Source organism: Oenanthe melanoleuca, chromosome 23, assembly GCF_029582105.1.
Source record: "Oenanthe melanoleuca isolate GR-GAL-2019-014 chromosome 23, OMel1.0, whole genome shotgun sequence".
In the NCBI taxonomy this organism is placed as follows: Eukaryota; Metazoa; Chordata; class Aves; order Passeriformes; family Muscicapidae; genus Oenanthe; species Oenanthe melanoleuca.
Window position 1 is genome coordinate 1,554,366 of NC_079356.1, and position 26,613 is coordinate 1,580,978.

The 26,613-nt window shown below is 63.5% G+C and overlaps 1 protein-coding gene across 1 annotated transcript; it reads right to left on the minus strand.

Moving 5' to 3' along the window:
- FOXO6 (forkhead box O6) lies at positions 1-26,613 on the minus strand. The gene is made up of 2 exons (XM_056509344.1): positions 26,185-26,613; positions 1-2,105 (listed from the first exon to the last, which is right to left on the minus strand). The coding sequence occupies exons 1-2, from the start codon at positions 26,611-26,613 to the stop codon at positions 690-692; spliced, it is 1,845 nt and encodes a 614-aa protein (XP_056365319.1). The 3' UTR covers positions 1-689.

A 26,613-nucleotide genomic window follows, 5' to 3' on the forward strand; every position in this document is an offset into this window, starting at 1 on the left:
CCAGGCAGGGGCTGCAGCCTTCCCCTGGCACCCTCAGGCCCTGGAGGCTGCTGAGATGCTGCTCCCAGGGCTGCTGACTGCAATCATCACTGCTCGGTAAGAACACCTGCCTGGAGCCACACGAGCTCACCCGCAGGGGAGAGAGCGCTGCTCTCCACCAGGACTGGGGGGCCATGAGCCCCTCCTTGCCCTGGGGCAGGGTCCCCACTCCTGACACTTCTACTCAGGACTCATTTCCCAAGGTGGCTCAGAGAAGAGCCCCTTCCCAGGGGGGATGCCCACGCAGGGAGGGTCCCACACCACCACACCACCAGCCGTCACCACTCTGCCACCCAGCCCAAGGGCAAATCAAGCTGGCACCATTGCCATGGGGCACTGGGACTGTCTGAAAAGGCTCTCCCTGCCTGCTCCCCCCTGGATCTGCCTGGCTCTGGCTGCCTCTCCCACCCACCTGCCCTGTATCCTCCAGAGGACGCTGGCAGGACCTGCAGACCGGGCACACGTGGGGCTGGAGGTCCTCCCCCATCTCAGTATTTGACCCTCCGGTTTGTGTTCCGTGTTCGACCTCAAGCTCAGCCCGATGGCTCTCGCCCATCTTAACAAACAAAGGCAGAAGAGAAAGGAAAAAAAAAAGTTAGTCTCAATGTTCCCCTCGTGGCTTCCCAGCGGCGAGCCCGGCCGGGGCGGGCTCACCCGGGCACCCAGCTCTGGTTCGTGGGCTGCGGCGCCCCGGGCAGCGCGGGCACGTTCAGCCCGTTCTGCGGCGGCAGCGCCGAGTCGAAGTTGAAGTCCATCTCGTCGCTGTCCATAAAGTCATTCAGGATGATGGACTCCACGTCGCACTCCAGGCTCCCGTTGAACATGTCCAGGTCCAGGTCTGCTGGGAACCTGTCTTGGCCCAACACCGGGGGGTGGCCGGGCCCCGGGTAGGGGCCCTGCAGCGAATCCAGCAAGCTCATGTGTGCCCCTTGGTTACTGGCGTAGGAATGCAGGTGCCCGTGGTGCGGCACGGCCGTCACGCCGCACGAGTCACCGGGCAGGCTCATAAGGCTGACGGGGTTGGCTAAGGCACTGGTGTTGACCGCAGGGTGGTGGCCGGCTGATGACGGGTGGTACAACGCGTTGCTCTTCATCAGAGAGCCCGGGTGGGGCGGGTAGGGGGACAGGCCCTGCTCCCCGGCCCCGCACAGCAGCGGGTTGTGTCTGTGGCCACGGGCCGGCACCATGGGGCTGGCCTGCGGCAGGGGCAGCTCCCCCCCCGGGACCATGCTCTCCTTGTGCGCGTAGGAGATGGAGGAGAGCAGCTCCTGCAGCGAGGCGTTCCTGTAGGAGCTGACGGGCGAGAAGGTGGCCTGCTTGTTCTCCTGGATGGTCTGCATGGGCAGGCGGCGCATGAGGCTCATGGCTGGCTGGCTGTAGATGGTCCCGCAGTAGGTGTTGGAGGCGTCCCCCATGCTGGAGCACTTGGAGTTGAAGGTGAAGCTGGAGCTGCGCTGCCGCAGGGCGGCCGGGGGCAGCTGCTGGGAGGGGCTCATGCTGTAGCCGTCCTGCAGGTCCTCCAGCATGCTCTCCCCCAGGCTCTCGTTCAGGCTGATGGTGCCGGTCAGGTCGGTCAGCCGGGGCAGCTCCACGGAGCAGCGGGTGCTGAGGGAGGGAGACATGGTGCTGGAGGGGCTGGGGTACATCAGCGGGGAGGAGGGGGTGCCATCATCCTCCTCCAGCTCGTCGGGCTCGTGGTTGGCCATGATGGGCGAGAGGCGCCCGCTCAGCGTGCTGGCCGTGGAGTTGGCCCGCGTCCTGAAGTCCGCCCAGGCGTCGTACTCGTCGCTGGCGTGGGACACGGGGCTCTCCGACCACTTGGCCTGCTGCGAGGACGGGCTGTCCTCCCCTCGCTCCTGCGTCACCTGCAGCTGCTTCTTCTTGCTGGCCTTGCCCTTGATGCGCAGGAACTTGCTGTTGTTGTCCATGGACACCGCGCGCCGCCGCGGCGTCTTGCCCGTCTTGCCGCCCTCGGGGTTCAGCATCCACCAGGAGCTCTTGCCGGTGCCCTCGTTCTGCACGCGGATGAAGCGGGTGTGCAGCGACAGGTTGTGCCGGATGGAGTTCTGCGGGGACAGCAAGGACAGGGGCAGGGTCAGCACCCCCAAGGAAAGGGATGCCCAGGGGGCTGGGGGGTCATGGGGCACTGTGGGACACCTGGGCTCCATCCCCTGAAGGGTTTGGGGCTGGGAGCTCAGCTGGCAGGTCCCTCCCACATCCCGTGGGTCACAGCCCTCTGCTGCACCTCCCAGCTCTGTCTTTGGCACAATTCCTGCCAGGGCAGGGACAGGGAGTCTCTTTAGCACATGTCCCAGGGACCTGCAGCTCTCAGGGACCTTCCTTCCCTGGCAGGAGCCTGCAGAGGGACAAGGTGAAGAGGCAACAAATGCAGTGACGAGGACCACACACAGGTCCAGGGTTTCTCCATCCCTCCCAGCCCAGCTCCACTACCCCACAGGATGCTCCTAGCACAGCCAGCACCCCTGTGGAGATCCCAGCCCAGCAGCTCCACAGGCAGAGGGAATCCCTTTGGGCAACAACCCTTTGCAGTGGACTCCAAGCCTCTTCCCCTACCTGCTATCATTCAGAACGGGCTGCCCTCCACCCTGTGCAGCACCAGCACAGCCCAAAACAACCTGTTGGCACCATGTGTGACCCTGTCCCCAAAGGTCTGTCCCCCCCGTGAGCAGGACTGAGTGTGGCTCCCTGCACGGCTGGCTCAGGTGACAGGGACACATCCCCTGCCCAGGATGCTCGGGTACCCTCAGGCTGTGGGGCTGCCCTCAGCCCTGCCCCAAGGCTCGGGGCTGCCCGGGGGCTGCTGGAGAGGGGAGGAACCTCCCCAGCCCTTCCCAGCTGCAGGAGGGGCAGAAGGACGAGGAGGGGGAGGAACCCACGGTACAGGGGAGAAAGTTTGGTGCTGTTGTGGTGTACAGTGGAATACTAATGAAGAGGCAAGTGAGCTCCAGCCTCATCTATCATATTATGTAATGGCTTACTTCTCTGCACTTCATTTATTTGGAGATTGCTCCCAGGCTGGCTCCTCGCCAGCAGCCACCAAATCCAAGTCTACAGAAATCAATCTCGCACTGACTGATTAAGCCGTGTTTAGAACTAATTGCTCCTTCGTGTGTGGGGAGAATAAATTACGGGCTTTAATTTCACATCTTTAAAATGCAACTGCAGGTATGGGCCAGCCATTAACCCCTTCCTGCACGGCTGGGGAGGGGGCCCAGGGGGTGGTTGGGGCACAGCTGCCCAACCAATGCTCACCACCTTCAAGCAAAGCAAGTCAAGCTTTCCTGGCAGGGAGAGTCCCCTGACCCTTCCAGCACCTCTCCTTAAACCACAGGGTGATCCCAACTCCCATCCACGACCCAGCCACCGTTCAGGCAGCAGGGACAGAAGCACAGCACGTGGCTGTCACCAGCCAGCCCAGCCCCACGGCGCTGCCCTGCACCCACAGGAGTGGGGAGCTGGGGATGCCAAAGCTGGGCTCTGCTGGAGCGATGCCCAGTCCCTGCTGGGCCCCTGGCAGGACTGGGGACCCCCATGGCCACAGTCCCTCCAGGTCTGCTCAGCTCAGGAGGCAGGAGATGCTGCAGCCCGTGTAGCAGGGATGGAGCTGCCATGCAGAGCACGGGCATGTCACAGCTGGATGCGGGTGACATTCAGCATCCTGTGCTGCAGCCCCCTCCCACCCCAGCGGGAGCACAGGGCACCCTGCACCCCCGCGGGAGGGGACGGGGCTGGCAGGGTCAGGCTGCCCGAGGGAGAGAAGGGGAGGCTGCTGCTTCTCCTGCAGCCCAGCTTCATTAAGAGCCAGAAGACAGCAGCAATTATGTGCAAGGTGCAGCGCACCCGGCTCTCTCCTCATTAGCACCCCGACACGCTCGGCTGGCCGCGGCTGGGGCGCACGGAGCGGGGCGGGGGCTGCGCTGGGCGGGCAGGAGCTGATGAGCAGCAGCCAGGCAGGGACCTGCCTCACCCCCGGAAACACAGCGACCCCCAGCCCCGCTGGCAGGGACGCACAGGTGGGGACACACGCGGGACAGCAGGGCTGGCAGCAGTGACAAAGGTGCCCTGAGGTCAGGAAAGGATGGTGCCAATCCCAGTGCCAGTCCGTGCCCTGCAGCACTTCTTACAGCGACCCGCACCGCTGCAGGGCAGCCCTCCCCGTGCCCTCTGTCCCCGTGTCACCTCTGTCACCTCTGCCAGCCCAGCCCGCTCCCGTGGCTCAGCCCCACACGGCCGGGCAACCCCGGGAACCAAATCCCCAACAGCACCGGGCAAGGGCATCGGTCCCCAGCTCACAGCCAGCCTATGTCGGGGTGACCCCAGCCCGTGCCAGGGTGACCCCAGCCCGTGCCAAGGTGACCCCAGCCCGTGCCAAGCTGACCCCAGCCCGTGCCAAGGTGACCCCATCCCGTGCCAGGGTGACCCCAGCCCGTGCCAAGGTGACCCCAGCCCGTGCCAAGCTGACCCCAGCCCGTGCCAAGGTGACCCCATCCCGTGCCAGGGTGACCTCAGCCCGTGCCATAGTGACCCCAGCCCGTGCCAGGGTGACCCCAGCCCGTGCCAAGCTGACCCCATCCCGTGCCAGGCTGACCCCATCCCGTGCCAGGGTGATCCCAGCCCGTGCCAAGCTGACCCCATCCCGTGCCAGGGTGACCCCAGCCCGTGCCATGGTGACCCCAGCCCGTGCCAGGGTGACCCCGGCCTGTGCCAAGCTGACCCCATCCCGTGCCAGGCTGACCCCAGCCCGTGCCAAGGTGACCCCATCCCGTGCCAGGGTGACCCCATCCCGTGCCAGGGTGATCCCAGCCCGTGCCATGGTGACCCCAGCCCGTGCCAAGGTGACCCCAGCCCGTGCCATGGTGACCCCAGCCCGTGCCAGGCTGACCCCGGCACTCCCCGCAGCTCTGCCGAGGGAACAGGGATGCTCTAGGGAGCAGGAGTGGCTGCAGGTGCACCGGACCCCTGTTCAGCCCTGGCTGGCACCAGGGCAGGGCGAGGCTGAGCCCGTGCCAGCCCCCGGCCAGCAGCTGCCGGAGCCTTTGCCAAGCTGGAAGAGCCCAGGGCGGTGCCGGTGCCCGTCTGCCGGGGGCTGGTCCTGCTGCGGGCCGGCGGGGGGGCTGTGGGCACCCACGGAGCCCCTCACCCCCCCGGAGCCCTCCTCCGGCGAGCCTCATTGTCAGGGGAACAGGCAGTGTGAAATCGGTCTGATTAGCAATTAGTCCCATTGTAAAAGGATTAGCCGGACCCATTGTCGGGGAGAGTGACTTGACTGTCAATGGGCATCTGGCAGTGATGATGATGATGATGATGATGCTGATGATGCAGTGGGTGCCGGAAGCCGTTCCCCGAGGCCGGACTCCCGAAATGACCCCCGAGATGAACCTCGGACCCCGAATGAGCCACCCAGACAGGTGACGGACCCCAAAGCAGGCAGCGCTGCCCATCCCCACCCCGGGCAGCAGCTCCCGGGGTCCCGCCCAGCCTCGGGGTGCCCACGGGGGTCGGGGTGCAGGGAGTGGGGCTGGACTCCCCTCTGCGTGCCCTGAGGAGAGCAGGGTGCAGGGAAAGGGCTGCAGTTCGAGCAGGAGCAGGCTCTGGCCAGAGCTGGGGACAGAAACAGGGCGCTCGTGGGCCTCCCCATGCCTGTCACATCCCCTGCACCCCTCTGCTGTCCCCACCACTGCCACCTCTCCGCGCTGTCTGTCCAGCACCAAGGGTTTTCCAAGCAAACTCCCCACACCTGACAGCCCTGCCCTCAGAGACCCCCGTGTCAGGGTGTGTCAGGGGCTGTCTGTCTGTCTGTCCAGGCTGCTGGGCCATCCAGCAAAGGCTCCCGTGGGTTGTTACCCGGTGGGGATTCTCACACCGTTGACAGGAGGAAGCAGGGACAGGGACAAGGCAACAAGAGCTCTGCCAGCAGCACAAGGACGGCTCCAGGGGTTAATTGATGCTTATTCATTTCTTGTACATAAAAATTGCAACTCCTGGAGGAAATATTCCAGAGGGCAGAGGTTGTCAGCGATGCCTCAATGGGGCTTCACCCCTGGGGAGGATGTACAGGGACAGTCAATGGTGACACCACCAAAAACATCAGTCACCCAAAAAATGGCTCTGCCTGCGGGCGCCAGCTACCTCCTGGCACCATCCCCTGGGCAGGGGCAGGGATGGAAGCAGGGGCAGGGGCACAGTCGGGGCAGGGGGAAGCAGGAGTAGGGATAGAAGCAGAGGCTGGGGGAAGCAGGGCAGGGGCAGGGATGGAAGCAGAAGCAGGGGCACAGTCGGGGCAGGAGGACGCAGAGCAGGGTCAGGGATGGAAGCAGGGGCAGGGATGGAAGCAGGGGCAGGGGCACAGTCGGGGCAGGAGGACGCAGAGCAGGGGCAGGGATAGAAGCAGGAGCAGGGGGAGGCAGGAGTAGGGATAGAAGCAGGGGCTGGGGGAAGCAGGGCAGGGGCAGGGATAGAAGCAGGGGCAGGGGCACGGGCAGGGGCACAGGCAGGGGCACAGTCGGGGCAGGGGGAAGCAGGGCAGGGGCAGGGATGGAAGCAGAAGCAGGGGCAGATATGGAAGCAGAGACAGGGATAGAAGCAGGGGCAGATATGGAAGCAGAGACAGGGATAGAAGCAGGGGCAGGGGCACAGTCGGGGCAGGGGGACGCAGAGCAGGGGCAGGGATAGAAGCAGGGGCAGGGATGGAAGCAGGGGCAGGGATAGAAGCAGGGGCTGGGGGAAGCAGGGCAGGGGCAGGGATAGAAGCAGGAGCAGGGGGAGGCAGGAGTAGGGATAGAAGCAGGAGCAGGGGCAGGGGCACAGTCGGGGCAGGGGGACGCAGAGCAGGGGCAGGGATAGAAGCAGGAGCAGGGGGAGGCAGGAGTAGGGATAGAAGCAGGGGCAGGGGCACAGTCGGGGCAGGGGGACGCAGCCGCCCCCCGCCGCGGGGGTCTCGCCGGCGGCAGCGAGCTCAGGCAGCGCATTCGGGTCAGCGCTCCGGCTGAGCAGAGCGGGGCTGACGTGCTGCTAATTGAACCAAATGCCCATTAGAGGCGCGAGGGGCCGCGGCCGCAGGTGTCTGACACGCGAGGAGCCCGGGGCGGCACGGCCGGAGCATCCCCGCCTCCCCCCGCGCTCCCAGCGCCGCCGGCAGCTCATTAGGGAGCGCTAATCACCCCCGGGGTGTGCCAGAGCCGAGCGACAGCTGCGGCTGGGGCTGCCGGGGTCCCCTGCTCAGCCTGGAACCCCCCCGAGCATCCCCCGGCCCTGTCGGAGCCCCCTCGGGGTCCAGCCGTGCCTCCGTGGGGCACACGGACCCACGATGCCAGGCGAGCTCATGTCTGGGATGCGGGAGCGGGGCTGGGGTCGCACACCATGGCCAGGCTGTGCCACCCCCTGCCCGCGTCCCTCTGCCACCCCCGGGTGACACCTGCACTGTCAACCCAGCTACCACAGCTGCACAAAGGTGCCCCTTGCCTTGGGCTTCTCCTGATGGGGCCAGAACAGCCCCAGACCTGCCCTGGCTGTGCTGGGGCTCTGTGTGACACCCTCTCCTCCAGCCGCAGCAGTTCCCAGCCTGGTTCAGGACAGGACCAGAAGAGTGGTCCCAGCACCCCACAGGGTCCTGCCCCACCACCCCGAGGGGCTGTGCTGCCCACCCGTCAATCAGGGGGCTGAAGGGGCAGAAGAGGAGCCCGGGGGTGATGAGGAGGGCAGGGATCCCTGTGCCCCTGCAGAACCACAGCCCTGCCAATGCCCCGGCACCCCCTCCTGCCCCAGGCACTCCCCGCGGGGCTCATTAGATCGGAGCAGGGCTGTGATAACAAGCAGGCACACCTTCCCTCGGGGGACACGGCAGGGCTGGGGAGCTGGGGAGCCCCCTGAGGGACTGGGGGGTGTTTCAGGAGAGCCCAGCCTTCCCCCACTCCCTGCAAGGGGGCAGGAGCCCCACGGAGCTGTGGGCACACAGGACCCGGCTGCAGCACGCTCTGGCACCAGGGACACAGTGATGGGCTGGCCCCACTCCCTGCCTGGCTGTGGGGACCCTGCAGGGACATCCAGGACCCTGCCCACCCCCTTGTGTCCTGTCTCCCTGCCTGGAATGCTGCCAGAGGGGAAGAGCTGCTGTGCTCCCCTCTCAGCTCTGTGGCCCTGGCATGGGCACCCACTCACCCTCAGAGCTGGAAGCAGCTGAGCCACCTGCCCTGGGCTGTGCCAGGGCACCTGTCAGTGCCAGCAGGCACAGCCCAGCCCTGGGGATCTGTGCAGATCCCACTGCCTGCCCAGCTCTCAGCCAGCCCCACATGATGCTGGGGGGCACTGGGGTGCTGAGCACAGGTCAGACTCTGCCCTTCCCTTCACAGCCCCAGCTCGCCTCAGGTGCCACCACAGCCTGGGCTGCTCACAAGGTGCCCACATCCAGCCAAGGCACGTCAGCCTTGGGGACAAAACCCACCCTCAGCTCTCCCTGCCCACCCAGACCCCTCCAACAGGTGAGATGCCTTGGGAGGACCCTCTCCAGCAGCAGCCACTTACCCCATGATGCTCTAATGACACCCCAGAGCTGGCCACCACAATAGCTGCACTAAATCACCCGGAGCTGCCATGTAATTTTTGCATGAAATTACAGGATTTTTTCCCCTGAGTTCAATTTCCTCCACACCAAGTTCTCACCACAGCTGAATCATTAAAGCAGCTGTACTCCCTTCTCCTTGGGTACCACTTTATCTCCCTGCTGGCACTGGGGCTGGCTGGGGACAGGGGGTGCCCCAGAGCTGCTCCCATTCCCTGGCAAGGCACACCAAATCCTGCTGAGAGACCCCAGGGAGGCCCAGCACCCAACCTGGCCCTGGGGAATTCCAGGGATCCAGGGGCAGCCACAGCTTCTCTGGGCACCTGTGCCAGGGCCTGCCCACCCTCACAGGGAGGAATTTCTTCCTGCAAGAGATTTCATCCCACCACCAGCAAGCACAGATGGCAAAAGCTTGGGAGAACTCAGGGCTCTCAGCCCTGGGGGGGATGGGGGAAAGAGGGGTGGCCAGGACAGCAGGGACATCCCTGCCACCAAATGCCCTTGGCTGAGAGATTCTTCATGGAACAGCTTTATTAAAAAAAAAAAAATTAAAAAAAAAAAATATATATATATATAAATCCCAGTTGCTCAAGCAAACAAATGTTTGTACCAGTTTGCAAGTTTCAGGCCCAGAGGGTGGAGCAGGGGAGGGTTCAGTGATTCCTCTAAGGGAGAAAATCCTCACCACGGGGACCTGCTGAGCAGAAATGTGCCAAGAAGCACTATTTAAAAAACATCTCTGAAAATAAGGAGCAGTTCCCAGCCAATGGTGGGGTCGAGTCCATCTGGTCAAGCCCATGGCACCCAGCAGGCTCTGGGCTGTCCCTGCTGTCCCCAAGCTGCTGTTCAGTGCTGACAGCCCAGCCCAGTGCCACACACACCGTGGGCTGGTCCAGCCCCCTCCTCACTCAGCCCTGGAGCCAGAGCCCCCCGTGCCAGCACACACAGAAACCCTCCAAAACCCTTCAAATCATCCCTGGAGGAGTCCCAGGGCTTGGAACTCCCTGGTTTGGTGGAAGGTGTCCCTGCCATGGCAGGGGGTGGGACTGGATGGGCTTTCAAACCCAAACCATGATGCTGTGAGACCCCCACAGAACTCCCCACTGCAGAGCCCTGGGGTGGCACCCACAGCTCGGGAGGGCGCTGGGTGCTGGGCAGGAGCCAAAGGCAAAGCTGTGGTGGGGACATGTAAAAACCATCCCAGGGGGCTGCAAGAACACCCCCCTGCCCTGCCCCAGCCCGGGGGGGTCACAGCCCTGCCCGGGATGTCCCCAGCCTGCAGCGGGGTGTCACACACTGCAGTGGTCACACCCTCATGGGTGCACCAAAACTAACAGCCCCCCTGTACCCCGGCCCCCCTCCCGTGTCCCTGCCAGCCCTGCTGACTCAGCTGACCCCTTTTTGTTCCATTTGCTCTGCACCTGCTCCTGACAGACACCCCCTGCCGCCCCCGCAGCTCTGGGCTGCTGTCCCACTGCCTGTGCTTACTCACAGCACAGCCAGCCAGGAGCAGCAGCAGGGAGGAGGAGGAGGGGAGCCTTCCCCCGTGCTCAGCAGCTGCCCAAGGGTGGGCTTGAAGCCCCCCTCCTGTGCCCCAGAATGTGCAGGGCCTTGTGCCAGGGATGTCCTTGTGCCAGGGATGTCCTTGTGCCAGGGTTAAAGCCCCCCCAGGCAGGACAGTCACACACTCCAGTGCTCCCCAGGCACTCCCAGCACCCAGAAATCCCCAGGCACCCACTGAGCACAGCTCTGCCCATGACTGCTGTGGCTGAGCCCAGGACCCCTGGTGTCACCCCATGGATCTCTGGTGTCACCCCACAGATCCCTGTTGTCACCTGGGCTCCTGGTACCGCCCCACAGACCCCTGGTATCACCCACAACCTCATTGGTGCTCATGGGGTGAGCACAGCCCCACTGATGGGTGGGAAAAGGGGGTTTGGCAGGACGGGCTGGCTGCATCCCCTCGGTGCTGGCACAGGGACTGGCTGCCAGCAGGGCTGTGCCTCCCAAAAACACCCCAGAGGAGCTCCCAGCCCAGCACACGGGGCACAGCACAGGATCCACGGGGAAATCCTGGCCAGGGCTTCACTGCAGGCTCCAATTTCATCCAAACACATTCCCTGGGCAGGGCTGAGCGCTGCAGCCTCAGCAGGGGAATTTCCTGGCTCTGCATCCACTGCTGGAGAGAGCACTGGAACTGCCCATGCTGGGAGGCTCCCAGCCTCCCCTGCCCTGGGCTCTGAGCCCTGACCCGTGGGGCTTAGGGGGCGGCTGGTCCCCCCAAGACATGCACTGGGAGTGGGGGACTTTCCACTGGAATGAGAGGACACACCACTGGGAGTGGGACACAGAGCATGGGGGACACTCGACACTCACCCCTGGGTGGGCTCATGGCATGAAGGGCACCATCAGCTGCAGGCAAACACCCCAGCTCCAGCCTGTACTGGGATGCTTCACCCACCTCACCAGTGCCCTCCCAGTTACCCTGGGGAGGCCAGGAGTGGCCAGCTGTCCTGGACACTTGCCAGCATCCCTTGGGAACTCTGGCTGCCCAGACACAGTCCCCAGCCCTGTGCACAGCCTCGCTTTTCCTCTCACCCCGAGCTGCCCGTGGCTCCCCACACTCAGCAGAGCCACGACGCACCTGCAGTGAGCAGAGTGTGGGCTGAGCTCTGTCGTGACAGGGCTGCCTGCTCCCCCAAATCTGCCCAGCTCATGCCTCATTCTTTCTCAGAAAGAGCAGCTCTGGGACTTGTCAGCTTGTCCCCAGCCACCCAAGTCCACCCTGGGCCCCCCCAGCACGGCCCTTCCCCAGTGCTGTAAATGCAGTGGCTGGGCACAGCAGAGGCAGCTGGGGACCCCCAGACCTGCCTGGCAGAGCTCCTGGATGCTGGGTTACCCGGGAAACAGGGCTGACATCGCAGGGGATGCAGGGAAACTCTGCCCGAGGTGCGCGGGATGCCACTGCCGTTGCCAGGGAAACAGCAGGCGACATCCTGCAGGTGAGGTGGGTGCTGGGGCGGGGCCTGGCAGCCCAGCCTCACCTGCCTGCAGCCCCCGGGCTGGGCTCTGTGGGGTTTGCCCTGTGGCACACGCCCTGGGGGCACTGAGGCTGGCTCTCCCGTTGCCATCCCCCCCGGGCACTGCTGAGGCGATGGGGAGGGGACTGTCACCTTGGGGACACTGCCATCCCACCTGGGCTGGGGGAGCAGGGACGGAGAAGACACTGAGCCCCAGCTCTGAGCACTCTGCTCCCTGCCCCCCGTCCTGGATCTGCACAGAACAATGTGGAAGCGAGCCCACCCATGGAGGGGAGCTCTGCATCCTCCACCACCTCTGCCACCAGCTCAACCACAGCCTCTGCTTCCCCTCCAGGGGCTCAGGAGCACCAGGAACGCCTCAAGCTTTCTCCCAGTGTCCCAAACTCTACCACCATCACCCTGGGCAGGGTGTCCCCCATCTCTGTTTGATCACACAGGGTGACAGGAAAGCCACAGCCTCTGCAGTGGTCCCCGGGCTGAGGCAGCAGGATGCAGGGATGCTGCCAGAACAGGCACAAACCCAGCAGGACCTGGGGGAACAACAGCCCAGGGGCAATTCGTGGTGCAGCCTGTGCCCCCCAAGCACAGCTCTGGGAAGGACTCAGCCAGCACAGGCAGCCCGAGGAGGAGGAGGAGGAGGAGGAGGAGGAGAGGAAGCAGGCTGGGGCCACCCTGGGGAGGCAGCGGGGTCCCTGTAGGCTGCTGCAAAGCAACAGGAACACAACAACCCCTCCTGCCTGCCTTGGGGGAGTTTGCCACCCGAGGTAGAGCAGTTTTAGCTGTAATGGCAAAAATTACATCAGCCAGAGCTGCCGAGGCAGCCGGTCCTGATCCCAGCCAAGGGAAGGTCCGGATCCACCCCGCGCTGCCACGGCCCCACTCACCCAAAGCACAGGGAGCAGCTGCCCTCCTGCAGCGAGCAGGGAGGGGAGATGCTCCGGGCAGGCCCTGCAGCACCCTCAGGACCGGTTTTTATCGCTGATGGGTTTCTCTGGAGCAGGAGCCCCCAGTAACCTGTCCCCTGCCAACCAGCAGCAATGCCTTGGGCTGTGGGATCAGCCTCACCGTGCAGCTCCTGGCCCCGGGACCCTGCCCGGGTCCACACTGCCAGTGAATCAGACACGTGGAAATAAAACCATAAAAAAATAGTGTCTGGGTAGGAGGGTGTCACAAAATGCCCAAAAACAGGCAGTAGGAGCCAGTGCTCAGAGCACCAGGACAAACCAGCTCTGGGCTGCAGTGACAGTGCCCTGGACCTGGACCCATCCTCAGCCCCCCTGGATGTTAATTTTAGGGTGTTCCTGGGGGGTGGGGGTTGCAGCAGGGCTGGAGCAGATGCCAGGACACGGGATGGAGGATGGCAAGGCACAGGGAGGAGGTGTGGAAACCATGGGAAGTCACACATCCCCGCAGGAAAGCAGCTGCTCACCACTCTTCCCCTCTGGAAGCCGCTCCTGAGGGTCTGAGCAGCGGGGTCACACCTCAGCCCCCCAGCTGGGGCTCCCCAGGGCACAACACCTGCCTGAGGGTCTCCCCGCAGAGCTGGGGGGCGACAGGACCCCCCATCCCGCCCCGGCCCGGGGGCCCCCGGCCGCCCCCACGCACCGCCGGCTTCGTGACACGGCGCGGTAATTGAATTAGCCCGAATTAGCCGCTGCTGCCCGGGCAGCGCCGCCTGCAAACCATCCTCGAATTCCTGGGCACGGCGCCCGCTCCGTGTCTGCATCCCGGCCCCCAGGCTGCGGCCGGACCCGCTGGGGGTGCAGGAGCCCCCCGTGTTTGTGGGTGCAGGGAGCCCCCCGTGTCTGTGCCCTGTGTCTGGGGGTGCAGGGAGCCCCCCGTGTCTGTGCCCTGTGTTTGGGGGTGCAGGGAGCCCCTCGTGTCTGTGCCCTGTGTTTGGGGGAGCCCCCCGTGTCTGTGCTCTGTGCCCAGGGGAGCCCCCCGTGTCTGTGCCAGGGGGTGCAGGGAGCCCCCCGTGTCTGGGAGTGCAGGGAGCCCCCCGTGTCTGTGTCCTGTGTCTGTGGGTGCAGGGAGCCCCCCGTGTCTGTGTCCTGTGTCTGTGGGTGCAGGGAGCCCCCGCGGCCGTGCCCGTGCCCGGGTCAGCTGCAGCCCGAGCCAGCCCTGGCTGCGCCAGCTTCCCCCGCTACAGAATGTCCCGAGCTCTCGGGGCCGGGCCAGGGACACGATGTGCTCGCTGCTCCCCGCTCCGGGCCCTGTTTTTCCTGGCGGGGCTCCTGCTCCGCTGGCGGCCGCGCTCTGTCACTCAATGCAGCTTTTGTTCGCTGCTCGCTCGCCTCCCTTCACACCTCCATCCCAGCCCTACATCCCTCGCAGAGCCCTCGGGACCCCGCTGTGACCGTCCCCGGCCCTGGTGTCCCCAGCGGTGACTATCCCCATTCTCGGCTGTCCCCAGCCCTGGCTGTCCCCAGCTGTGACCATCTCCATCCCCGGCCCCAGCAGTGACCGTCCCCATTCCTGGCTGTCCCCAGCCCTGGCTGTCCCTATCCCCGGCTGTACCCATCCCTGGCTGTCCCCATCCCTGCCTGTCCCCAGCCTCACTGTCCCCAGCCCCGACCGTCCCCTGGCCTCTCCTGCAGCTCCTCCAGCGCCTCGATGGGATTTTCCCCCTCCCAGGAGCGTGGGCAGGGTGCTGGCAGCGCCTCCTGAGCAGCTCCCAGACGCCAAGCCCCAGCAGGGAGGAGGTCACAGTGCCTCCCCCTCGTCCTGCCACAGCCCCTCCTGCTCCGGGCACGGACTGGCAGCCCGTGGTGGTGCTCTGTGCATAACTCACCCCTGGGTGTTATGGGGTCCCTCCACGGTGCCTGCCCCACCACTGATGCTGTCCCCCCCACTGCTGCCCTGCCAGGACCCCCAGAGACCCCCACCCACCCACACTGGGGATCTGGGGAGGGTGGGAGATGGAGCTGCTCACACGGGAGAGCTGAGCACAACCTTCAAGCCTGACACCCACTGGAAAATGGGAATTTTCCGCTTAACTGCCAGAGGGCAGGGACAGATGGGATATTGGAAAGAAATTCCTCCCTAGGACGGTGGGCAGGGCTGGCACAGGGTGCCCAGAGCAGCTGTGGCTGCCCCTGGATCCCTGGAAGTTTCCAAGGCCAGGCTGAATGGGGATTGGAGCACCCTGGGATAGTGCCCATGGCAGGAGGTGGCAGTGGATGAGCTTTAAGGTTCCTTCCAACCCAAACCAGTCTGGGATTCTGTGATTTGAGGTCCAGTACAGAAGCTGATTTCAGCTTCCCAATCTTTAAAAATTTTCTGTGGTCAAAGCAAAAGAGTTCCTATGATTCCAAGCTGCCAGTATCCCATTTAACCCACTGGAATTGCCTCCTGCCTGTCCCTCTCCTCCTTCCCCTTTCAGCCACTTCACCTGAGTCCCCTGACGCAGCAGCTCTGGCTGCCAAGCAGGATCTGCCCACTGAGCACTGGGGCAGTCGGCCCTGGGGCTGGGACCCCCCAGATCAGCAGTCCTGGGGCTCCACCAAGCATGCAAACCCTCCCCACAACACCACAACCATCCCCCCAAACCCTGGCATCTTGGGAATCCCCAAGATTGCAATGGCAATGCTCCCTCCATCCCTGCCCACAGCCCGAGATCAGCCAAACCTCCTCCATCCCTCCATCCCTGAATCCTCTCCCACTCCCATTAATTAAGCCTGGTGGCATCACTCCTGTATCCCCAGCCCCTCTCTCCTTGCCCCTCCCCTCGTTATTTGCAGCTGCTCTCTTCCCCGGCGGTGGGAGGGGGTCTCTCTCCCCTGCATCCGTCTGGCAGCTCAGCCCCTGTCGCCGCGGGGGCATTAGCACCAGAGCTGCAGGGAGCTCCCCGGGGAGAAGTAAGTGGATCAAAGGGTTTTAGCAGCAGACGGCTCCCAGACAAATCTGGATCGTCTTCAAGGCAGCCACTTGCGGCTACAAATGCACTTTCTGCCTGCAGCTCCCCAGCCAAAAGTTTCACACCGGCTTTAGTGCATTTAACCCCTCGCTGCTCCCGACCCCGCAGCAAATCCTGGCTGGGTGGGGGGGCTTGACCTGCCCTGGAGCAGATCCAGCCCTGCAGGAAGAGAGAGACCACCCCCTAAGAGATGGGGTGTCCTGAGCCAGGCAGCAAAACCAGCTCAGTCCCCCATCCCTGGCACAGGGACAAGGGGGACATTGAGGCACAGCATGGGGAGCAGCTGCAGGATAGTGGGTGCAGATTTTGAGGAGCAGAGTGAGGGGTGCCAGGTGCAGTTTTTGGGGTGCAGGGTGATGGCCTGGCACAGCACAGCACAGCCCTGCAGGGAAGTTCATGCCAACAACACAGCCCCTGCATGCCTGGGGCTGACATTCCTGCTGCTCCCAGCTGTGCCCCCTACACCCCACAGCTCACACCCCACACCTCACACCCCACCCTCCTGCTGCAGGGCCGTGGGTGCCCAGGCCTGCCCTGCCATGCCCAGGCAGGCTGTGCTGCCCTGCCAGCCCTGCTGCTGCCTGCCAAGCCTGGCACAGCTCCCTGCTGCTGCTGTGCCTGCCCCAGGCATGTCTCCAGCTGCCTGGCACCGTGTGCCCAGCCCCTGCTCCATCCCACCTGCCCAGCCCCTCCTCCATCCTACCTGTCTGGCACTGTGTCCCCTGCCCCATCCACCTATCCCAGCCCCTGCCCCTTCCAACCTGTCCCAGCCCTGCCCCATCCCACCTGCCCCATCCCACCTGTCCCAGCCCTGCCCCATCCCACCTGCCTGGCACTGTGTCCCCTGCCCCATCCCACCTGTCCCAGCCCTGCCCCATCCCACCTGCCCCATCCCACCTGTCCCAGCCCTGCCCCATCCCACCTGTCCCATCCCACCTGTCCCAGCCCTGCTCCCCAGGGCTGCCCGTGGGGCTCTGCCCAGCGCTGCCGCCTGAAGATGAGGCACACTGGGCACAACCACAAGGACGTGGTGGGTCCCAGGGCTTGGCTGGGCACTGGGTGGTCCCCATGCATGGGCAGAGGGTTTAGGTTTAGCACCCCTAGGCAAAGGGCAGCACAGGGAGGAACTCAGCATCCTCCATCGCTGGTACCCCCAGTGCTGGGGACACGCTGCATCAGCCAGGAGCTGCTCCTGCTCCTCCTATTTCCCTTAAAAACCTGAAATCTGGTGGGAAGTGGAGCCACCCCCCAGTCCCACAGTCAGCTCCTGCCTTTCACCTGTGAACTCCTCTGCTACACACACCTTCACCAACCAGCACCAACCCAAATTAATCCCTGTGACAGAACAGAGCCGATTTTAACAACCAGCACCATCACTGTGTTACACCTCGGCAAGGGTGTGAGCAGAAACCCTGAAAAAGAGACTCCTTGTCTTGGCTTTTTTCTTTTCCCTCCAGCTTACAGGTAATAGCCAGCAATGGGCAAACCCTCTTTTAATGGACTCTTAATAATGCTGTAATTTCCCTTTGCACGGAAAGTTTTCCAAACAGTCAAAGATTCAAAACAAAGCAATGATTGTTCCTATTAGCATTAAATTCTACTCTGGGAGAGAGAATAAATCAAGCAAGGGGATTCAATTCAAAACAGAACTATAAAAAATCCAATAATGATTTTTTAATATTAATAAGAAAAATATATTGTTATGCACCCTTAGCATTTAAACTTCTAATCCAATCAGCACAAAGTGCAGAGATAAATCACAGCCACAGAGGAGAAGGGAACAACCATCAAGCAGGCAGCAATAAAATGCTGTCTTACATCCCTGGGACAGGCATAGGTTTGACAGCCTCGAAACAAAAGCCAAAATTTATAAGTCTGTCGCTCCACAAGGTTGTGAATCCCTCCCTGCATCCTGCACACACATTGCAGGGCCAGGATGCAGGGAGGAGATGATGGCTGGTGCCGTGGCTGCCCAAACCTGGTGCCCAAACCTGCTGGCTGGGCAGAGACTGGCACTTGGCCATCTTCATCCTGCCAGAACCCATTCCAGCAGCCACCAGTGGGGTGGGATGGGATGGGATGGGATGGGATGGGATGGGATGGGATGGGATGGGATGGGATGGGGATGGGGATGGGGATGGGGATGGATCCCAGTGCCCTGCAAGCACGGCAGGAAGCAGCCACTGCTAAAGGAGTGCTAAAGTAGAACCCAAGCAGGGTTCTAGGCACGGTGGCAGTGCCAGTCAGGCTCTCCCATCCTTACTGGATGTTTCCAACCCTGCACTATCAAACACATCCAGCAGCCAGTTTTTGGGGATGCTCCAAACCTCACAATGCCATGGTGTGGTGCCCACTGTCCCAGCGTTCACAGAAGCCAATGTGGAGCCACTGGTGTCCCCACAGCCCCATTCCTGTCCCTGTGCAGGGACGCCAGGCAGCCCTTCCCATCTCCTGGCGCTGTACAAAAAGCGACTGGCCCTGTGCCTGGGAGATGCCTGGCTCTGCCAGGGTTACAGCCCGGGAGTGGCCCCGGGGCTCAGGCTGTGCCAGGCTCTCTGGGACTCGGGCTGTGCCATCCCCGGGGCTCGGGCTGTGCCATCCCCGGGGCTCGGGCTGTGCCATCCCCGCTGAACCCATCGCGGATTACGGCACCGCCATTGCCCCGGGCTCCGCTCCCAGTGTTGGCTCCGGCGGCCGCAGCGAGCCGGGACAGCGGCGAAACGCCCCGGAAGGCGCTCGGCGAGCCCCAGCTCCGCCTGGATTCCCCCAGAGCCCAGCGCTGCTGCGAGCGCAGGGAATCGCCGGGAGCAGCGCGGCACCTGCAGCTGGCGGCCCGGCCATGCGACAGCCGGGGACAAAAGGCATCTCAGGCGTGCGGGGAGTTCCCGGCCGTCTGCAAACTGCTGGCGCCACGAGCAGGGCGAGAGGGCGTTTGGGGACAGGGCCGGACACGCTGCTGCTGCTGGGGAGCACTGCTGAGAGAGGCTGGGCAGGGGGAAAGGATCCATCACAGCTCCAAACCTGACGCGTTTCGGGGCGTTTCTGCTCTGCTTTCCCTTCATTCGGTTTGGGCAGAGGGCTGGGAGCAGGTGCCAGGCTCGTCTCCAGGCTCCCCAGCCTGGCACTGCATGGGTGCCAGTGACATGGCAGTGATATGGATGCCCCCAGTGCCCTCGTGGCACTGTGAAATGTATTTTAAGGAAAAAAAAAAAAAAAAAAAAAAAAGGGGGTGAGGTGGTCACAAATCCTCAGCCTAGCCTAGTGAAAGGCACTGAGAGCGCTGAGTTTGTAGGGTGGCTGCAGCTCAGCGCTCCTGTGGGGCACCCAGGAGGGGAAACCCATGTCCTGCCAGCCCCACATTGCCCTGGCACTCCTGCAAGTCTGGAGGAGATGCCAGCGATCTCTGGGGCAGCACAGCCACCAGTGCGTGTGGCCAGGGCTGGAAATTGTTTGGGGACCTGGAAAGTGGACAGTGCCAGCACTGAGAGCAGAGCAGGGCTTTCCCATCAGGCTCCCAGCAGGACCTGGCACGCAGCACCCATCCCCTGCACATTCCTTGGGGATCTCAGCAGCGCCAGGGCTGGGCAGGGAGCTGGCACAGCACCACGAATGGCTGTCTCCTCCACAGCCCAGGGCCAGCCTGGCTGCAGGAGACGGGCTGGACTCCCCAGAAGGAGTGGGCAGTGCCAGGGGTGCAGGGCCAGGGTGTGCTGCCCAGGGGTCACTCACAGCCCGAGCAGAGGAACCCCACGGGGTGGGCGAGCAATGGGGATCTTAGGGAAGGCGGAGGGGGGGGGTGAACTTTTGAACCCAGAGGCAGGAGATCAGTGCATTACCTTAACGTGAGTTAAAAATAACCGTCTGGTCCCTGGAAACGAGCCTGTCTGCAGCTCCAGCCCGGCGTGTCTGCTCCGCAGCGTCCCCGCGCTGGCGCCGCGCCAGGCGCCCCCGGGGCTCCCCCCGCCGCTGCCTCTTGTGTTCTGCTGCGCTGCTTTCGACTGTGGGGCTTCTTCTTTTCCCCCATCCCAAGTAAATCAAAGGCACTCAGTGCCCCGGTGTGGGTTACCCCTACCCTGCCTGCAGCCCAAGCACAGTCACGCTGTGTCCCCAAGGACATACTGTCCCCCCGAGGTCCCCAAGGACAGGGGGACACTGTCACCAGCCCTTGCTTGCAGGAGGGAGGTGCAGCAGTCAATAGGAGCCAACCTGAAGTGTTTCAGGGTCCTCCTCATGCTACTCTAGCACACCCAACGTGCATCCTCCTGCAAGGTGTGGGCTGAGATCCGTGGGGAGCCCGGCACACCCCGGGCGCAGGAACACACGAGGGAGCACAAGAGGGAGCACACAGGGGAATGTGTGAGAGAAAACGTGCCCACAGAGACTGCAGGTGCCTGGCAGCATCACTGCCTGCACCCCCTGGGATCTGCCCAGCCCCACAGGCAGGTGTCTGTCAGCACCAGGGGATCCGGGTGCAGCCAGCCCCCTGCCAGCATTCTGGGCTGTCTGGGAAAGCTCCTCGGCCCTACAGGCCCCAGGGAGCAGGAGCTGGGCTGCATCACTGCTGCATCCCCGGCTCAGTGCGTACAAAGTGCCACCAGCCCAGTGGAAAAGCCCAAGAGCCGCCCTGCTCCCAGGCTGCTGGGCACGGAAGGATGCAGGGAGTGGCACGGGGGTCCTGGGGACGGGAAGAACGAGTCCCTTGCTGACAAAGCGCACAGCAGCCACACAGACCCCAGTATCACCCCATTCTGCTGCTGACCCCCACCCCACAGGACAGAATAGTCCCAGGGGTGCACATCTAGTGGAAGTTGTCCCTGCCCGTGGCAGGGGGTTGGAACAAGATGATCTTCAAGCCCAAAGCAGTCTGGTTATGATTCTATGACAGCTCCCAGCAGGCAGCAGCTTGGGATGCCCTGGGATGCTGGAGCATCCCTGCTGGGTGGGAAGGCACCAGCCTCCCTCGGGGGTCCCCGGACTCCCCGCCCAGCGCCGGCTGCCTCCTCCTCCTCCTCCTCCTCCTCCTCCTCCCCGCCGCGGGTGAAAGCGAGCTTTGTGCCGGGGCTTTCAGTTCCCCTGGCTGGCACCCGGCCAAGGCACCACATAATAATGAACAGATGCTGTCCAAAATGAGCCTCAGCAGCAGACAGGCGAGCCTCCGCGTGTCCTTCCGTAACCCAAAGTGCCTTTCACCTCACCAGGCACCTACGGGGGAAGGGTCAGGGTAATTAACAGTAATGTGAGCTGGGAGCCCACGGGGGTGGGTGCAGCTGACTCCCCACAGGCAGGGTCGGGGTGCAGTGGGGTGTCAGGGCAAGGGGACACCCAGATCCAGCTCCAGAGCATCCCCAGGGTTGACACTCACAGTGGCTGTGAGGCCTGGGATGAGCTCCAGGGATGGAGGGGACAGCCTGGGGATGGGGGTCCAACCATGCCCAGACCCTGCTGATGCACGGGGAGGGGACATTCATCCTCCTCCTGCAAATTCCGTGCAAGGACCCAGAGGTGAGAGGAGTCCAAACTCACTCCTTAAGCCCCAAGGGCTTCCCAGTGCCAGCAGCATCCCAGTGAGGGCCCCACTGGGATGGGAAGCCTGGCCAAGGAGCCCCAGCTCACTCCCAAAACACACCTGGCTCGATCCACAGCCTCCCTAAAAAAATATTTACAAGGTTTTTTAATTACCAGATCCATTTCCTAGCCCAGGATGGTGGTCCTCCTCCCATCCCAGCACCAGGAAACAGAGGCAGGGATGCATGCAGACATCCAGGGGGGCAAGGATGGTGAGAATGCCAGGCTGCAAGTGCTCTTCCAGTCCACAGGATCTTAACTGTAGTTTATATTCCAGTGGTTATTAAAAATAAAGGGGGAAGTGGGGGGAGGAAGCTAAGAGCAGAGCAAGCTGTTCATTTGGAGCCTTTCCCTGGGGTTTAATAAAGCCCCACTCGCTTCTGTAGTATCATTTTTATGCTATCATAAAGCTGGACCATTTAGCAGGTTTGTGTTACTTCAGCAGTTAGCGCTGCATGAGAAGCGATTCCAGAAGAACGGAGAGAGGGGGGAAAAAAAAAATCAGAAGATGAAAACCTCCAAAAGGAGAGAGCAAAATGAGGTGGGGAGGAGGAAAGGGGATTCCTCCCAGCCACAGCAGTGCAGCACTGCAGCACATCAGGGGGGTGTGAGTGGGGTCTTCCATCCCTGGGCGAAGCTGGGGACAAGTGGGGACAGACACCCATCCCTGAGAGACCCTGAGAGACCCTGCCTGTGCCGTGGGAAAGGGTGAGGGGATCCAGGGGTGTTGCACCTGTGGGAACAGGAGAGGCAGGAGCTGAAGCAGAGGGTTCCCCCAGGTGAGGAGCTCCCTGGGCTCTCCCAGCCCCTCTGTCCCAGCCCAGGGCAGCACTCCGGGGAGCACCAGGCTCTCCCTGCTGCTGGAAAAATCTCCATATATGGAGAGGATGGGATCCATGACCGAGCTGAGCTGGCCCAAGGGGAGCCCTGAGCGGCCAGCCTGCACTCAGCCAGGTCCTGGGCTGTGCCCTGCCAAGCCCCCCTGAGCCAGCTGCTAGCCACACTGCTGATCCCAGCACAACCAGGAGCGAGCCAGGCCACCCCATCCTCCCTGAGACTGCACCCTTCTCTGCTGTGCCACCCCATGGCAGCACCCACACCCCCGTGGTGCTCCCTTCCCAGAGGGGACAGTCACACCCACTGCTCCCAGGGCTGGGCTGGAGCCTCTCCAGCCGCACTGGGCAAGGCTCCAGAGGCACTGTCCCCATCCCAGAGGGGGTGGCAGCAGTGAGAGAGCCACAGAGGCAGGAGCTGCTCCCTGGAACGATCCTCTGGGGTGCCCAGTGGGACCCTCCCTCTTGGCCATAGCTCAGGGGTCCACGGAGCAGCAGGGGGGGGAAGCAGCCTGGTCCCCCAAAGCCCCAAATCCTCAAGCAGCAATGAGAACTCTGACCATGCTCACACACCATTTCCACACCTCTTCCCCCCTAATTCCTTAATTCCTTTCCGTTCTGCCCTGCAGGAGGACGTTGGCACTGGACAGGGGGATGTCTCTGCAGGGCAGCCCCGGCCCCCACACCACCCACAGGGCAATGTAAAGGAGGAGGAGGAGGAGGGCTGGGAAATTAAGGTTTTCAGCGCTGTCAGAGCCGCATCAAGCAGGCATCCACCAGCTGATGGCTTGATTGTTATATTTTGGATGTCAAAGCGGAGCAAGCACAACCCTTTAAAATGCATCAGTGCCGCTGCCTTTCTGACGGAGGGTGTTGGTTTCCCATTAACAAGAGGAAAGCGTGAGCTGGAGCAGAAAACTTCAAGCGCTTTGGAATTGATAAAATAACAACTCCCTAATTAAGCAGAACTGTCAGTCAGCGGGCGCCCGCTGCCCTGCATCGGGAAGCAGCAGCAGCAGCTCCTGGTGCACCAGCCCAACAAGCCAGCTCAGCCTGGGGGGATGCACTGCCCGAGGATCAGCAGCCAGAGCATCCCCACTGCTCTCCATCGGACCCAGACAGGTCCCAGTCCTGGTCCCAAGGCTCAGCATGGCCGAGGTGTTTGGGTTCTGTCCCTCAGTTTACCTCACCATCAATGATGTGGCTGCCCCAACCCTGGAAGGGACCAAGGGCAAGCTGGACAGGGCTTGGGATAGTGGAAGGTGTCCCTGGCCGTGGCAGGGGGTGGAATGAGATGAGCTTTAGGGTCCATTCTAACCCAAACCATTCCAAGAGTCTATGATTTTATGAATCCATGTATTGCAATGCACAGCCTGGTGGAGAAGGAGAGGCCTGACCCCAAAAATACAACCCCTGCCAACAGCCTTCCCTTTCAAGAGACAACCACCAGCCTAGGGCACACATTCCTGACAGACACATCAGACACCACAGCCAGGTGCACATTCAGCATCCCCACTGCCAGCTGGATACAGGAAGGGGTCTGGCTGTGAGGGTCCCTCCAGGGCCAGAGCAAGGCAGAGAGGGTTTGGAGAAGTCAAGAGAGGGATTTGAAGTGTTCAGCACCAAGCTCTGGGCAACCTGGTCTAGTGGAAGGTGTCCCTGCCCAAGGCAGGGGGTGGGATGGGATTGTCTTTACAGTCCCTTCCAACCCAAAGCATTCCATGATCCCACAAAGAGCAGCAGCACAGCCAATGCCTGTGGGGACACTGGGCCCTCAGCCAGACCCCCCCAGACCCCCCATCCTGCTCTGTCCAGCACCAAGAGCCTGTGAAAGAACCAATCAAAGAAGCAGCAAGACCTCACTACGACCCTGCCATGCTGGGCAATGAAAAGCTGCAGCCCTGCCATGCTTCTGCCAGGGCTGGGGCCAGAGGGAAAACCAGCTCAGTGCCCTGGGGGCACCTGGGGGAAGGCACACCGAGGGGGTTTGGGCAGGGAACAGCCAGGAGGGACCACAGGCTGTGGGGATGGTGTTTAACCCCGGACATGCTGGTGTCTGATGAAGCCACCATGCAGAGGAGGGCTCTGCTCCTCACTGCACCAGCACCAGGAGAGGCTCCAGGGCACCCAGCTCTGCCCAGCCCAGAGTGCAGGCAGGGCACTGCACGGGGCAGTCCTCAGCCCGGCTGGGGAGCTCAAATCCCAGTGCAAACCTGGGGGCAAGGGAGGCTGTCAGGAGGGAAGCAGCCCCAGGCAGCAGAGCCACCTGCCCACAGCCCAGGCAGAGGCGCTCCAGGCTAGGGATGGGCCAGGAAAGGGGAGAGCATCCCACGGCAGAGTGCACACAGGAGAGCCCCCCTGAGCAAGCAGCCCCTGAAAATGACCCTGCTGGGCTCTGAGCCTGTCCTCCCCCCTTGCACACCACGCAGTGTGAAGCCACCAGTGACACGTGTGACTGCCTGGGAATCCCTTCACTCCTCATCCAGCCCTGCCAGGTCCAGAGCCCTGACACATCATCAGTGTATGTCCCCTGCTGTCCCCACGAGTGCAAGCATTGAGAGACCCTTTTCCCCAGCACGTGCCTGGGCTGTGCAGGTCTCAGGTTTGAGAGGGTTTGAGAGGCCCCACACAGGCACCACCTCCTGCCACCTCCGCAGCCCTGACACCCTTCCCACACCGGGGGGACACCAGCTGCCCCCAGCCCACTCAGCCCATCGGGAGTGGGTGCCCAGCCTCCACACAGCAGCAGCTCCCACAGCCTCGGTACAGGTGCCACATAGTCCAGTCTTCCTGCCCCAAAGGAGTCCCGTTTGCACCCAGAAAGAACCCCCGGGTGGGCCGGATCTGGCTGCCACCAGCAGAGCAAGGATCTGCGTGCCAGGGCCACTGGCTGGTGTGGGAGCCCCCAGAGCCTGGTAACACACTAATCACACTGGAGGTGACAGGGCTTAGGGGAGGACTTAAGAGAAACCGGCTCCTTTTTACTGACACCATCTGGACACAGCCGAGCTCTTCCCCCTTTTCAGTGCAGAGCCCAGCCGGAGGGGCAGGGGCTGCGGTGACCTCAGACCCAGCACCCCCTGTGCCCTCGCGGGTGCCGGGATGGCCGGGATGGCCGGGGCCGGGATGGCCGGAGCCGGCATGGCCGGGATGGCCGGAGCCGGCATGGCCGGGACGGCCGGAGCCGGCATGGCCGGGATGGCCGGAGCCGGGACGGCCGGAGCCGGGATGGCCGGAGCCGGGATGGCCGGAGCTGGGATGGCCGGAGCCGGGATGGCCGGGATGGCCGGAGCCAGGACGGCCAGAGCCGGCATGGCCGGGATGGCCGGAGCCGGCATGGCTGGAGCTGGGATGGCCGGAGCCGGGATGGCCGCGATGGCCGGGATGGCCGGGATGGCCGGAGCCGGCATGGCTGGAGCTGGGATGGCCGGAGCCGGGATGGCCAGAGCCGGCATGGCCGGGATGGCCGGAGCCGGCATGGCCGGGGCCGCGATAGCCGGGGCCGGCATGGCCGGGGCCATGGATCCCCTCTCTCACAGAGAGGGGAATACCGCCTGCGCCAGGGAATCCTAACGAGCCCACAGTGCCAGCCAAGCCCAGAGCCGGGGAATGCCAGCTCGGAGCCGCAGGGACCGTGCGCTGCCTGCCCGGCCCCCCGGGAGGGGGACGCGGCCCCGGCAAGGCGGGGGCTGAGCCGGCGGGGACGCACCGGGTAAAAGCCAGTCCGGAGCCAGCTGTGTGGGGACAGCCCTCCCTCCGGCTGTCCTGCCGGCCACACAGGCACCTGCCACGGTTGGGTCCCCACGGCAGGGCCGGGAGAGCTGTGGCGGCGGGGTTATCACTCACTGTACCCGGTACTCGGGGTTGGCACTCACTGGCTCGCCGGGGAGAGCCGCCCGCGACCCCGCTGCTTGTCGCCATCCCTCGCCCCGACCTCCCGGGGGGACGGCGGCACCGCTGCGACCCTCAGCCCGCAGCCGGCGGGTGACACAGGGACAAGCTCACCCCGGTTCCAAAACACAGCACCACGCGGTGCTCTACCCAAAACTTGACCGAGCCCTTATCTCCCCAACTGTGAGGACGGCGGGGATCGTCCAAACCTCCCCGCCAGCGCCAAGCTCCGGCTGCCCCGGGAGGAACCTCCGCGTTCCGGCACACCTTCGGGAGAGAGGGCAAAGTTGCGCTGGGGTTGGGGTCAGGGGGGTCAGGTACCTTCCAGCCGGCGGAGCTGTTGCTGTCTCCTTTATCCTTAAAGTAGGGGACGTATCGCACCATCCAGTCGTAGATCTGGGAGAGGGTGAGGCGCTTCTCCGGCGAGCTCTCGATGGCTTTGGTGATGAGGTCGGCGTAGGAGAGGTTGCCCCAGGCGTTGCGCCGGGAGGTCTTGGCCTTGCGGAGCTGCCCCACATCCGCGCCGGGCGGCGGCGGGGGAGCGGCGGCGACTCTGCGCTCCACCGGGGCCACCGCGTTCTCCGCCCCGTCCCCGCCGGCCGCCAGCGTCGGGGTTCCCCCCGCGCCCCCATCTTCCTCCTCCGCCGCCAAGTCGGGATGGGGGAGAGGCCAAGTGCAGGAGCGGGGACGGCTCTGCGGCTCGAAATCCGGGTCGATCTCCACCTGATGCGCCTGGAGCTTTTCTTCCAT